The 14,850-nt window shown below is 36.7% G+C and overlaps 1 protein-coding gene across 7 annotated transcripts in view; it reads left to right on the top strand.

Annotated features, from left to right (window-relative positions):
- CDKAL1 (CDK5 regulatory subunit associated protein 1 like 1) overlaps positions 1-14,850 on the top strand; it is a 380,595-nt gene that overhangs the window by 164,541 nt on the left and 201,204 nt on the right. For all 7 annotated transcript variants that reach the window (XM_064705180.1, XM_064705176.1, XM_064705178.1 and 4 more), the window contains one exon: positions 6,542-6,645. In XM_064705180.1, the coding sequence (XP_064561250.1) occupies positions 6,542-6,645 (104 nt within the window). The remainder of the gene's footprint in view (positions 1-6,541; positions 6,646-14,850) is intronic.

The raw sequence follows: 14,850 nt of genomic DNA, 5'->3' as shown, positions 1-14,850 counted from the left end.
GAAATAAAAGTAGACTTCATGGAGGTAGAATGCAAAGAAGTATTACTGGCATTTAATTCTACAAATATAGTATGATATTTAACCATAAGTATAGTGTCAGTGTTGTTGGGTTTTCAAAACTTGGTATTCTAAGCAGAAAAACATTTGTAGAATTCTACTAGCTTTTGATGAATAATTTGTGACTAGTATCCATCTTTTCACCTGCTGGCAGTAGGTATTTTGTGTATTTCTTTTGCTCAGTCAAGCCTGCAAAGGGAGTTTTCTCTGTATTCACACTACAGAACATTTTTGTCTAAATTACATTTGATAGAAACTGTAAAAATATCTTTTAACAGCATAAATCTCTTCTCTAACCTGTATTTTGAAGAAAGCAAGTGATGTTCTCTTTTCAGGAAAACCATAGTTTTAATACAAAATATTCTTGGCCTGGAGCTATCGAGACCACCTGAGGAGGTCTGGTGGTGGGTGCAGAGAAGTGGTGTGGGAGACAGTGATGAGCAATCTTTTCATGTTTGTACTGATATAATGTGCCAGGGGGGCCAGTGGCATTGCAATATTGGCAGAACTTTTTCTTTAATTTTTTTAAATAGGACAAACTTCATAAAATTTTGAATATGTAAAGTTAGTCAGATCTCACAATGGCAAATATTAGTGTTTAGTCTGAATTGTGATTAATGATTTTATGCAAATTGCCAATTTTGTACACCACCTCAGAAGCAAGCAGGATTTTACCAGATTATTCCAGATATTGAGGGAAAACTTCCCCAGGACTAACTACCTGCAGAGTAGCAGAGATTTTCTGTCATATTTTATATATATATTATATATATATTTTATGTATGAGCATTCAACTCTCCCATCTTGCTCACAGATGTGTGGTCTTGATCAGTCACTTTCAATTTGAGTGACACACACACTAATGGCTCATCACACGCTGTAATTGAGCTGTTTTCTGATCCTTGAATGAAAGATGTTTTATATTTTTCCTATCTGAGCGTGGAATCTTGTCTTCACTAAACTTAGTGGCATAAGTCCCACTAAGAGAAACCAGCATTTTATTCCTCATGTCTGCACTCTCATGCTTGTCTGCTGCTGAAATCCACTGATTAGTCCCACTGAAGGAAAGTCTTTATTTGTCTGCTGTGTCATAAGCATTCCTACTCATAATTAGTTCCATCTGTAAGGGCGAGCCTTTTATGTTAAGTGTGTGTTTTATGAGGCATATTACTGTTTTGAAAATGAAGAGTTGGGTCAGTATAATGCAAAACATGAGCACATACTAGATAAACATTGTAAAGACCACTGTTACCTATGTCTGCAAGAAAATTTTAGGCACTTTACCAAAATGTTGATGATGCTCAGTTCGGTAATGTGTTTGAAAAGTGTTTTAATTAGCCACATGGTGGTGATTTATCTGTGGATAATATTTTATCTTGCTGTGAATAGTTCTGTGTATTGGGCACATAGCTGATTAAAGGTTAATAATTCAAAGCAAAAGGTTAATAATTCAAAGTACCTTAATCAGTTTAGTATGTTGGAAAACCAGGGCTCGGTGTTTTTTGTTCTGGAATCACTCTAAAATTTAGCCAAAACAAATTGGCAATTACAAACACAAAGATCATTAATTATTTTCTAGAAATGTCTGTGATTTCTTTGTGCAAAAAAAAAAGCTTTGACCTGCATCAGTACAAACTAACATTTGCAAACAGCTATAAATGCTTCAAGAATGCTCCCAGTTTAACACAAAGCAAATACTCTCTTGCAAGTTCTGACTTCTTGGCTGTGTAGTCCTATGTATGTGAGCTAGAGCTGCTGTAAAGGCTGGTTTTTAAGGAGTTGTTGGTTTTAGGTGAACCAATTGGTGGTGGATGCCACTTAGTGAGAAACAGTGCTCAGATTCTCAGAGTTCCCAAAAGCCTTTTTCCACTTGATTGTCTGTGGTCTGAGTGTGTGGCAGCATGGACATATGAGTAATTTGTTATGCTGGAAACTTGGAGAGCAGGCTGGCTTACTAGGGAAGAAACCACTACAGATCCTTGATTATACTTATGGTTTACTTTAAATTTCTATTTTGAAGAATTGGTAATTCTTATGTCTGTGAAAAGTGGTTAGTTCAGCATTTTTACAAGTAGTTTAAATCTGCATCCTTTTGTTGATCGACTGTATCCCCAAAGATTATTTCCTTATCCAAGTTGTTATTAACAAATATAGTACAAACAGGGTATAGAAGTTTTGTCTCCTTTAGTTTGCTTTCTAAAACTATCCTTTTGTATGTTACATCTAAGTCTGTCTCTTTCTGGTTTTGTTTTATCATCTCTTTAAGTACCGAAAAAGTGAAAAAACTAAATTATTTAGACGTGTCCAATACTTCTGTTTTATAGTGGAATAAGTTAATTACCATAGCAAAACTTGAAAAAAATCTGCCTCCAAGTTCCAACTTTCGGCTCCTATCCTAAAATAAATCAACAAACCCTCTAAAGTTGTATTTAAAGACCATAGTAATAAATGTCTCGGAAGCAATACCGCATACTACAGTGAATATTTGGAAAATATAATATTGTGAAAATATTGGCAAATATCATAATAATACTGTCAATATTTGGAAAATATCTTCTTCTTTATTCATGCTTGTTTCTCCACATTTCTATGCTCTCTTTGTGACAGAGTTTACTGAAGTACCGTAGAAGAGCTGCTGTTACTGCATTTTTTCAGGTAGTGCAGTCTTGCAGGACAGGAGCATTGACTGAAGATGTGAGAATTATGCTCAAGGTTTGGAGATTAATAATTTCAGTATTTAGCACTGTTGCATAGTACTTAACACTTCTAGTGTTTACTATTTTTGTTGTAAAGCTTTTCAAATATTGCTACCAAATACAGAGCAAAATACATAGTAAGGAATGGATATGATTTATGCATAAATTCTAAGGAGAGGAGAGAAAGAGGTGGCATGGTGTATTTTATAGATGCACCATACATGATAAGGGAACAGGAAAATTCTGTGTATACAGCATAAATTATCCTTTTTACTGTACCTCAACACCAGTTTAGATTTTAACTCTATTACACAGGAGTAAGTTTAGAAGTTTTTTAAAATAACTTACTAATATTACAGTTTTTAACAATCTTAGGATGACTTGACACACCTGAATGTTGACAAAAAGCAGTGTTTTCATTCAAAGTTACAGTTCAAGGCAACAAAAAATTTGTGATAAAATTTTTGTTGGAACTCTTAAGGCAGAATTTGCAAATTTAAGGAAATTATAAAAGTTGTTGTTGCATTTTTCTCATTTGTTGTTGTTTTTTTTTTCCAAAGCTGAGCTTCAGTTTGAGCCCAATAAATTTACTTTACCCCAAGAGAGAAAATCTTGGTGCATCCCTTTGTTACTGATGGCTGACAGAATTCTCTTCTGTGAGTGAAAAAGCCAGTGTTAAAATAACCTGCTGTTCAAGGGGCAGGGTAGTTGTAGTAAAATTTCTTCTTGACCTGAGAAGTTTGACAAAATAGCAGGTAATTTTATTTTCTTGGAGAAAACAAGTTAGTGTAGTACAAAGGTTAGTACATAATACCACGCCTTTTGTGTTTTGGTTCCAAAAGGGCAGACATATTTGTTCTGAAACTAATTTTATGTTTCCTTGACTGTTCTGTAATGTTTTTTCTCTGTGTAGCTGTGTGGAAAAAGGCTGGTTTGCTGAATGAATGATGGTGAGGGAGAGGAATGTGACAGTGGTATGTCAGGATGGGAGCATGCTTAGAAATGAAGTGTTGGCTTGAATGGAGAGTTGTGCTTTAAAAACAAACTAACAATAAAGAAAATCAAGAAAAGGAAAAACAAAGGAAGGAGACATGCTTTGTGTAAGGGGAGCATGGAGAGGAGGAAACACCCATGGGCTTTGAGGGAAAGCCATTCATGGCAAACTTTAGATGATAGTAACCTAGAAGAAAAACATTTTCATTTGCTACATAGGTTACACAGACAAAGTATAAACCAATTATCTGCTTACACTTTCTTGATTTCAAGTGCTGCCTTTTACACATACTTCAGATCCTGTGCAATGAAAAGCTTTTGATTTGCAGGAGAAAGGTGAGATACATCTGATGAATAAGTTGCCTTTGGGTGGCAGTGAGTCACTCATTTGGAACAGGTTGTAAAGATTCAGATTTAGGTATTTTTTCTATTTTTAATACCCTGTTAGATGTTTTACTGGCAACCTTTTTCATATACATTTTTGGTTAATAGAACAGTCTGATTGCTGCTGTTGAGCAGTATATTTTAGTTTTCTGATCTGAGGCGAATGCTAAAATCTCATGTTTTGGTCTGATAGGCACAACAAATAATATACATATCCAGAGAGAATCACAAACTACCTAAATCTTCTTCTAGAACTTAGGATTCTATTGAATGGAGAAGGTCTTGGGGCTGAGGGGATGTGCAGTGTCAGGAGGGCAGCTGAACAAATTCTGGGCAGTGTTCTGCCCTTCCTGAACCCCTGCTTATGCAAAAGCCGCAGAACTAACATGTGGGTGGAGTCTTTGTGAAGAAAAACCTTTGGAGTTTGCAAAGCACTAATCAGCTAGTCATGGAGATGCCAGACATCCTAATAGAAGACAAGATACATCCAAGTAGGAAACACAGTCTTGGAGCTGGTGACTTCATCAAAACCTGCCCTGTGCTATCTTTGCCTTTCTGATATTGTTTTGAAAGTACTCTGGTATTAGTTCCAGCTATGCTGTAGTTGGAACATTTGCCTTTTCTGGTACCTGAATGTTTTCTTGTCCTGTTCAATATCTCTATTGATGAAGGGATCAAGTGCATCCTCAGTAAGTCTGCAGATGACCGTAAAGTTGGGCTGGGGTGTGAATCTCCTGGAGGGTAGGAAGGGTCTGCAGAGGGAGCTGAACAGGCTGGGTTGGAGGGTCAAGGCCATCCTTAGGAATTTCAAAAAGGCTAAATGCTGGGTCCTGCACTTGGGATTGCAATAACCCCTTGCAGTGCTACAGCTGGGGGAAGAGTGGACAGAACACTGTCCCGTGGAAAAGCACCTGGGGATGCTGGTTCACAGTGGCTGAACAGGAGCCAGCAGTGCCCAGGTGGCCAAGAAGGCCCATGGCACCCTGGCCTGTGTCAGCAATGGCATGGCCAGCAGGACCAGGGCAGGGATTGTCCCTCTGTACTCAGCACTGGTGAGGCCACACCTCAAATCCTGTGTTCAGTTGTGGACCTCTCACTGCAAGGAGGAGATTGAGGGGCTGGTCTGTGTCCAGAGAAGTGGAGCAGAGCTTGGGAAGAGTCAGGAGCACAAGCCTGGTGAGGAGCAGCTGAGGGAGCTGGGAGTTTTAGCCTGGAGAAAAGGAGGCTCTGGGAAGACCTTGTCACCCTCTAGAGATGCCTGAAAGGAGAGTGTAGCCAAGTGGGGGTCACTTGCCAGGAAACCAGTGACAGGGCAAGAGGCAATGTCCTCAAGCTATGCCAGGGGAGGTTGAAGATGGATATCAGGAAGAGCATCTTCACTGAAAGTGTGGCCAGGCAGTGAAACAGGTTGCCCTGGGAAGTCGTAGAGTCACCATTCTTGGAAGTGTTCAAGAGATGAATGTAGCACTTAGTGCTGTGGTTTATTTGATACAGTGGTGATCAGTCCAATGTTGGACTTGATGATCTTGGAGGTCTCTTCCAGCCTTAAAGATTGTATGATTTTATGAAGCTGTGGCCTGGACAGAATTTATGGTATTCTGGCAAGCATGAACAATAGAAATAATTTAAAAGAGTTTTTTGGGGTCTGTGAGGTTTTTAGGGCTTGGGTTTAAATGCTTTAACCTGAAAAAACCTAGAGCAATATCAATAAAAAGGGGAGAAGGGAAGAAAAGCATAACAGGCTTACAATGAGAGGTAGTTTTTGTTTGTTTTGGTCTTTCCATCCTTGTACTCTGAATAAGTCTGCCTTTAGTATATTGTCAGGTAAATTAAAAGCAATCACATTATTTCTTCATTTTCTTGTAGGAGTTTTCATTAGTTTTGCAGTCTTTTGTGCCAAACTCTTTTCTAGCTGGTGATTCTGTCTTCATTATGTTGTTTGTTCTATTTATAGGAGCCAAAGGAAAGTTGAAAAAATTAATGGAAATGTCTTTTTAAGTATACACACTTCTAGAAATCCACTTTCAGCCTTTTGGGACTTATTTCATTTACTTTCTTGTTCAGGTTGGATTTTTTATGTAATAGAGGGATCAGAAACCTGGAGATTGATCTTTTGTAATAAAAAATTATTAACCTTATTATACCTTTCTAAAATTATTTAAATTCCTACTCTTAGTTTTGTATGTGGTTCCTACTGATTGTTTTTCAAGTTTTCATATAGATGTGAATGATACTTTAAGAAGTTAGGACAGCAAAACAGTTTTAAAACTATACCATTTATTTAAAAACAAAATACTACTATTTTCTGGTCATAGATATAAAAACTTATTTTTCCAGATGTACTTAATAAATAAAGCTGTGCCTATAAAGGCTTCCTGGTTAGAAACTGAGAATTTTCATTTTCTGAACAGGTGTCTCAATGCATGTACCTACTGTAAAACTAAACACGCCAGAGGAGATCTAGCAAGTTATCCTATTGAAGAACTGGTGGACAGAGCCAAGCAGTCTTTTCAAGGTAAGAAATTTTATCCCTACAATAAAAGTCAGCCACTGAAGTATATCTGAGCTTACCTTCACACATAATAATTGGGTGTTCTTATTAGTAGTCATAGCTGTGTCTTGTGGTGTCTTTGTGGTAGAAAGCCATGCGTTTGTTATGGTGTGCACATCTATTTGGAAAACGCAGTCTTTTAAGGAGTATTTTATTTTGATTTTGTAATGTTCAAGTGAATTTTTGTGCGTGGATCTTTTGGTGGTGATGTGGAAATGGTAAAATTTGTTCATTTTACTTTATCTCTAATTTCTTAAAGAAGGTGATGGAAACCTTTTTCATTCAGCTGTGAAAATTTAATGAGCCTCCCAAGGATTCTTAAACTCTATTCAGCAATACATTGATTTTGCTGGTAGTTGATTTAGTGGAGACATCCTGGGGTCTTTCTGAGACCCATTCAAAGCTTATCAGCTTTTAACTTCAGTAGGATATTTGTAGTGTCACATGGATTCAATCAAATACTAAGTTTTTCCTGCAGTACACTATCTGGGGCCAGTATCTGCCTAAAGCTCTTGCATGTATGTTAGTTATGATAGATTTATTGTATCTTAGTATTTGTTCTTTAGATCTAAATTTTACCTGTGTTTCAAAAATACAGATTTCAAATTATGCCAGTATTCATTGTGAAGGCACAGGTATTGTTTGTTCTGTTTGTGTACCATTTTGAAGGACTGCAATGTACATTAAACACACTCAGGTAATTCTGGTGTAGCAGCTTCTTCATCTTTGTATGGAATACTTTGAATCAGAAGGAGTAAATGCAACATTTGATGTCACATCCTCTGTGGATGCACAGACAGTGCATCCTCTGGGCTTCACTTATGGCTCTGAGAGTTGCAAATGTTCTAGTAAGAAGTCTCCAATGATTGAAAGTTTTTTTGAATCTATTCTTACTTAGGGATCCATAATGAATCTTACTTAGGCCAGTGATAAACTTTTGTCTATTCCTATCAGCTGTATGCAAGGAAACCCTTTTTCCTAATCAAAGCCCATATTCACAAATTCTAAGTTCTACATTATGCACACAGAAGGTTCTTGCTTAAAATTGAAAATGCCCTTTCCTTTCACTTGTGTGAAAAGCCAGGTACCTCTCTTTTCTTCTGAGAAGCTCATCTGTGATTTCCACTAATTTTTTCTTATTGCTTAGGTTTCTAGAATTAATGCTCTCATTGTTGTGCATTGGATTGGCTGTTAGGATTGTCTGACAGGAATCCTGTCATGTCAGATTTCTTGGTTTAGTAGGATAAGTTTCTAAAACCTATCTACATATTGTGAAATAATCAATAACTGAAATAGAGGATACATAAATGGGCTTGTTATTTTGTTGGAGAAGCAGCTAAGGAAACATTTTTCAGAAAGCTAGGAGTTTCCAGTAATATAAAACAGATTATTTTGAAATTGGCAAGTAGTTACTGAGCAGGAGAGAAGCATTTATAAGTAGCATAAGAAGTGTTACTCAGCACTGTATAGCTGTTCTAAAGAAACTTTGGACTATTCTTCAAGAAAGTATGACAAAGATAAGATGTGTAATAAGTCAGGCTTATGACCTTGTTTAAGTTAACTATCTAAATTTTATTTAGATTTATGGCATGTGTGGAAAGAAAAAACCCCAGACTTGTCTGTCCTGTTATAATTGTACTTATATACCATAAATTCCACATTGTATTAGCATAAAGATGTATTTACTTGGCATAATAACAAAGAAAACTCAAGTTTTGTTTGTCTTTGCAGACAATGAATGTGAGATTTTGGAAAGTATTTTCAACTTGAGTATTGTACATTTGGATTGAAAAATGAGTAATTCAATTCATGTGTTGTACTGTGGCCTTTATTATAAATATTGACTCTTTCAAAATAATTTGATTTCTAATGGAAAAAGTTGCCCTTAAGCTATTGTTTTGAAATTTCTTGAAGAAATGCTATGACGTTCCTCACAGCAGGCATCTCCAGGGAGTTCTATTCTTGTTTGGCCTTACACTACTACCTCTGTTAGAGGCCATAAGGAAAGAAGCAAGTATTTATTCAGTTGTAAAATGGCTTTGCCTCCAGCTTTCACATACTTAGAAATGGATGAAATAGTTAGATCCTTAGTTTGCAGTGCATGGAGAATTTATTACTGCCAGCTTGCTGCAGCTGTGGGCTGCAGAATCTTCATCAATCCAGTGAAAGACTTTAGCAATTCAAAGTCATTATTCAATTTTTTGCTGAGTTATTGAGCCACAATCTCTTCAACAATCACTTCTGTTTTCACAGAAGATGTACTGCTGAAGCTCTAGTTAAAAACAGGGAGGTACAGATGTGCCATGAAAAGTTTTTCCACTTCGAAAACTGATTGAAAAGAGATTGCTGAAATCACCACGATTGAACAAATATTAGCCTATTTCTTGTACTTTTTCAGCCTCTGAAATAAACTGTTTTTCTTTTTGTATATTATTTTAATATCTTGAATTCAATGCAATGTGCAAAAAACTGTTGTAGATTTCTAGCACAGGCTGCATACTTTCATAATGCATTGGACTAAGTGTTCAGTACTAAGGTGTACTGAAATTGAGGGGGTTTTTCATACTGTTGCATGGTTAATGTTTCCTCTCTGACCTCCATAATAGTTTTGAAGTTATAAGTAACATGAACTTGAATATTTCACAAAATTTCATTAAGAAAATAATCTATCTTAAGTTGAAAGTAGTTTTGTTCAGTTTTTTTCATTTTTTAACTTTAAAGGTTTTTTTCTGTGAACTTCAACTGTTAGTAAGTAGTCTAATTTTTTTTGCATGAGCAGCCATGTAAAATCAGAATATATAGCAGAGTTCTGTAAGGAAAGCTAGTAAAAGAAAAAGTATTGTGAAATACAGTAGAGTGATCTTAGAGTGGAGAACAAATGTCTACTGTTAGGTTGTTTAGGCAGAGTTTTTCTACAGCTGATAGTACAGCGCTTTCTTTGTGTCATCAATTTATTAGGAAGTTTTTTCAAAATGTCCTGTGTCATGTTCAGTGCTGTATTTTAGGGGATTGCATTTACAGTTATGAGAGGGCTCTTTCTTTCCTGGGCAGAGAAACTTTATGTATAACAATGTGGTTTTGCTTAGTATATAAAGTGGAAGGCTAGGGGAGCTGCCATTGGTGAACAGTATTCCAAGGAGACACAAAAGTAAAACAAGCCTTTTGAATATTGTGTGAAGTGGGGTCCTGGGACGGCTTTGGCTAAATTGCAGGACTCGAAATTGATTTTTTTCCTTAAGTGGGGCTTTCATTATTATAAAAAGCCTACATATTGTGAGAGGCTTTCTGGGCAAAGACAATACTTTATATTGCAAACAATTTTGGCTCATTCAGCAAACTAAATTAAAAATATAAATATTTTTTATGGAAGTAGTTGTTATTAATTCTAGTTTAGAATGAAAATCTTTTGTATGTAGCACTACAAAACTATACTTCTTAAGCATTGCATGTCTGTTGCAGATGGCAGGGAATATACTACTATTAATTATACACTTTGTAATTAACTACTACATTAGCTTACTTTATGGTAGCAGTCGAGGTGCTCAAATGAAAGTCAGTCTTGTCAGGAAACACTCTTCCTCAAACTATGTGGAACAATTGCCTCTGGATGGATAATTGTAGTGGCAAAATATCACTTATTTTTATTCCATTATTAGCATGATGATTCCCTGGCATGCATGGTGCTGAGTTCTGAATAGCACTTCTGTTAAGAAATCTTGGACAATGTGTAGCATTGCAAAGCAGGGAATAGCAAAACTAAGATTCTGAGTCTTGAGTTTCATTAGTTGTCTTCAGCAATTATCCTAATCTGGTAGACCTAGGAGTGTTGAGAGCTTAAAAGAGATTAGTGTTAAATATTTTTATTTTTCTTTCTACAAGTTTGCCATAAACAGGTATTTATGAGTGATGATAAGGATTGATTTTATATGAAATTATTGGTTTCTGGAGCTTTTCAGATGACTGTGAGCTTTGCTGAGGATCTCTGGTTTCAGCAGTTCTGATGAGGTACTGTCAAGACATTGTGCTTTATTCCTGGCAGCTGTTTTGTCCCTGCACAACTATCAGTAAATCCTCTGTATGATTTCAGGGCAGCTGGCAGTCATGAAAGGACAAATATGAAGTATTGGCCCTGTTTTAGTTTCCCATTGGTTAGCAGAAGCAGTACCAAAGCAGGATGCTTGGGCCATCCCTTGGTAGTGGGTTTTGTCTCTGAACACACTGAGAGAGAATGGGTGTCCAGTTATCCAGGTGGAGCCTGGGCTGTGCACTCAGGGTCTTTCCAGAGTGGAAACTAACACTGTGCAGAGAGAGCTTGTGTCTGCAATCTGACCTAGAGAGAGAGAGGAGGGAGGAGAATGGTGGCTGTTTATCTACAGCTGATCTTTTCTGTCAGCCTTTCTGACTGACTTCCAGGGAATGTAGACTTTACTCTAACATTGCTCCTGAATTATTTTCATAATTTGAAATTGTGTTCCAGAGAGCTTGGGCTGCTGTATTTAAGACACTTTGATTAAAAAACTGTCTTTGTTTTGCTGTGCTTTTTGGGTATGGCTATTGAACTAGGGTTTTGTTCATTGTTGTTCTAAGGTTTATTAAAGTTCTTTCTGTATCGTTTTTTGTGTCTTATGAATGTTTCAAGTTTTTTTACTGCTGACTTTGCTAATGCACAGAATACTTAGGCCAAGATAAATATTTTTGTACCAGCCTGTCATTTCATAGTTACATGGGATAGCATTATTAATTAGTCTTCATTGTCCACATGTATTTTCTATTTTTATTTTTTTAAAAGTTATAATCCTTTACTAGTGAGTAGAAGCAGCATCTCCAAGTATGTGAGAACTACTGTGTAACATATACAAACACATATAACCAATATTATATAGCCAAGAGATATTTTAAGGAATAAAAATATCTTTTCAGTAGTAAATTGCAGTATTGGAGATATTTTCCAGCTACTTTGAGTGAACAGTTCACAAGAAGAAAATTTAGTGAACTTTCTTCTTGGCTCTGAAGGAAATTCCCTGTTATCTTCCCTGGTATATTTTTTTTAAACAGTCACCTTGACTACTATATTACTGTTATTTCTGTTGTCTTCTGCATTTCCTGTTGCATAAAAGGTTCCTTTGTATTATTTTAAATTTTACTTCAGAAATGTAGTGGCAATTACATTAAATTATTGGTGTCTAGGTTTTTCCTCATTGCTCTCTCAGCTTTTTGAGAAGGAAAGGGAGAGAGAATAGTGCTGATCCCTTTTCATCCAATGTCAGGACACATGAGAATGGCTTAAAACTGCGTCCCTCAGGGGAGTTTTGGACTTCACATGAGGAAATATTTCTTTACCAAAAAGGCACTCAAACCCTGGAACAGGGTTCCTGCAGTGGTGGTCAATGCCCCGAGCTGGTCAGTGTTGAAGAAGCATTTGGACAACACCCTTATTAACATGCTTTAAATAAATTCCTCCATTCCTTTTATTATGACAGTTAGATACTGTGAAAATTTATCTGTGTGGATTTTATGCTAATATTTTCTTTTCTTAAAAATGGTTGAATTTAAAAATATGATTTTTCTCTGCATGTTTTTCCTTTGTTTTGCATGCTTTTACTTGGCCTTTTGCAGTTAGCATTGAAGCCTCCTTCTGAGATGCCCAGATGTGAGCTGACTTTGAGCCAAAAGCCATGTAGCCATTCTTGTGCATGTGTAGTGTGTTGTGTGTGCAGTCAGTCCACTGCTGTCAGAATGCTTCAAACCCATTGCACATGCTGGGTGATAGACTCATGCAGAATAAATTCGGTGTTTTCAAGATCTGTTGCCAACGGCTGATCACTCTGCAGTGCACTTGCAGTATGTTTGATGTTGTCATCAAAATATTAAACATACTGATCATCTCTGTGCCCTCTGGCCACAAAGGATTCTGGGATTCACAACATGCCACTGTTTTTCACAGAAACACTAAGAATCAGCAGAAGGCTCAGATTTAGTTTAATATGTTGTTAATATTTTCATTAAGGGTGTAGAACATGGCATCTTCTAATTTCATGGTTGCCAAGTACTTTTCACTAATATAATCTTGCTTCCATTTCCTTATAACTCTGTCAAACTTTAATTGATACTTCTAGTTAAGATCATCAAATAATTTGCAAGAATTACATTTGGGAAAACATGTTATTCCTGACAAGTTTAGAAACTAGAAAAACTTACTAAAAAGTTATAGAGCCCTTTGTGCCTTAGCGTGGCAGATCAGATACTTTGTCCCAGGTCACCTTTTTAAATTTTTTTTTTTAAATTTAATTTAGTTTTATTTTTTTCTTGGTTCAAAGGGGTTTTGTAGAGGCTCATTTGATTTTGCCTGATCTTGTAGGCATGCTCTGTACCTCAGTTTGGTTTTATGCATTATGTTTTTTTCCATTGCTGCCAAGTCTACTGTCATACTAGGCATCAGCAATGAGGAAGGAAAACCTCTTTCTATTTTGCTCCATGCATCACTTCTTCCACAGTTCATATAGGATTTAGTCCTGTCAAACAGCCTTGTGGAGCAATCATGCTGTAAGAGTTAATTTGCCAACAAATCATGCCCATGCCTCAATTAAGACACAAAAATGGATCACAATAGCTTTTGCAAGTATGCAGCATAACATGCAGAGCTGTAATTGGTCTGTTCACTTTAAAGGAAAACCACTTTGTCACTCATTGCTATTTGTATAATTGGGATTTTATTGTGCAAGTATTGTGTACCTGATACAAAAAATGTGGCCCCAAAGATCTTGTAATGTAGCAGTGTAAACAACTGAAGGAGAGTAACACATGACTGCATCCGGAATAATAGGGGGTTGGTCGTTGTATCTGCTGCCATGGCGTTGTCTCAGGTCTTGTATGGGATGACAGAGGAAAGTTTGGGGTTTAGTGAAGACTGGAGAGAAGATATTGCAGTAACAAGGAGTGGTCATTCATTTAATGAGGAGCTGTCACCCTAGAATTTGCAAAAAATCATGTTTCCATAAAGATTTTAATCAGGAGTCAAAGTCTCCATGGGCTGCCTTATGTTTCTGAAAGTAGTATTTTCTCCTCTGTGGGGATTATTATAAGCTTGAGTAGCTTTAAATAGATTATTTGGATGCCTTGAAATGTTTATCATATCATGGTTATCTGTTCCAAAACATAAAGCATATTAATGCTGTAACATGAAATAAAAGGCATGTTTTTTGAAGATCTGGACAATTGCTGCTTTAGGATGCTGTTCTCTCTCTAAGTGTTGCCAGAAATAAATAGGTATTGTCCAGAAGCTAACTTGCCAGATAAATTGAAACTGTTTCCAAAATGTCTGATAGCATGACCAGATAACCTTTCTGTCTCTATCAAACCTATTCTAGTAATGCTCCTTTTTTATAAAGTCTTTTGACTGTGCATGGGTTGTTGTACCTTCCAGTGTTGGAAATAAGGATTATAAATTGAATACAGGAATGCTTACTTTGCATGCCTGACTAGGAATCCTAGAGACAATAAGACTCCACTAATCTCTTAGCTTTGGCAGTTTCAAGAACCAGAAAAGTCTGTCTAACAAAGGTTGTATTTTTTTCTTCAGCAGAAAGAAAGCCCCAATTTTTGGTCACATTTGCGATACGTAAATCAGTCTTCTCATTCCATTTTATTTTCCTACTCAAATATTTACATTTGTGTGTTAAAATCCTTGAATGACAGCCAGCCTGTTTAATTTTGCATTGGTATGAAAAAAGGTGCATTTTTGTGTGAAATAAAAGTGTAATCAAAAAGAGCCAAAGTAGAGATGTATACAATTCAAAATATTACTTGATCTTCAGCCTTAGGTTATAGTTTCAGCTGTACTTTCAGCAACCACTGCAAGTAGAAGGAGCATTTCTTGGCCATCTCTTCCCCTGCCTTTCCTCCTCCATCTATCCTCACAGTTGCCCCCTTTTTTTTTTTTTAATCCTTTCCTCAGGATACAAGCTGAATCTTCCCAGATGCTGACAGTGTGGAAGTACCACAATTCTGCAGTGTCCTAATGGAGCTAGCCTTTGGAGCAAAGGACTGGAGGGATGTCTGGGAAACCAGATGTAGTAATCTGCCCAAGCTTCTCTCTCTCATCACACAGCTGCTCTTTCCTAGGCCAGTTTAGCTGGCTTTTGGGGCGAGAAATGGTCCTACAAAGCTTCC

The sequence above is a fragment of the Zonotrichia leucophrys genome, chromosome 2 (assembly GCF_028769735.1).
Source record: "Zonotrichia leucophrys gambelii isolate GWCS_2022_RI chromosome 2, RI_Zleu_2.0, whole genome shotgun sequence".
NCBI classification, from domain to species: Eukaryota; Metazoa; Chordata; class Aves; order Passeriformes; family Passerellidae; genus Zonotrichia; species Zonotrichia leucophrys.
Note: the sequence above shows the minus strand (reverse complement) of the source record. Positions and strands in the feature narration are given on the sequence as shown.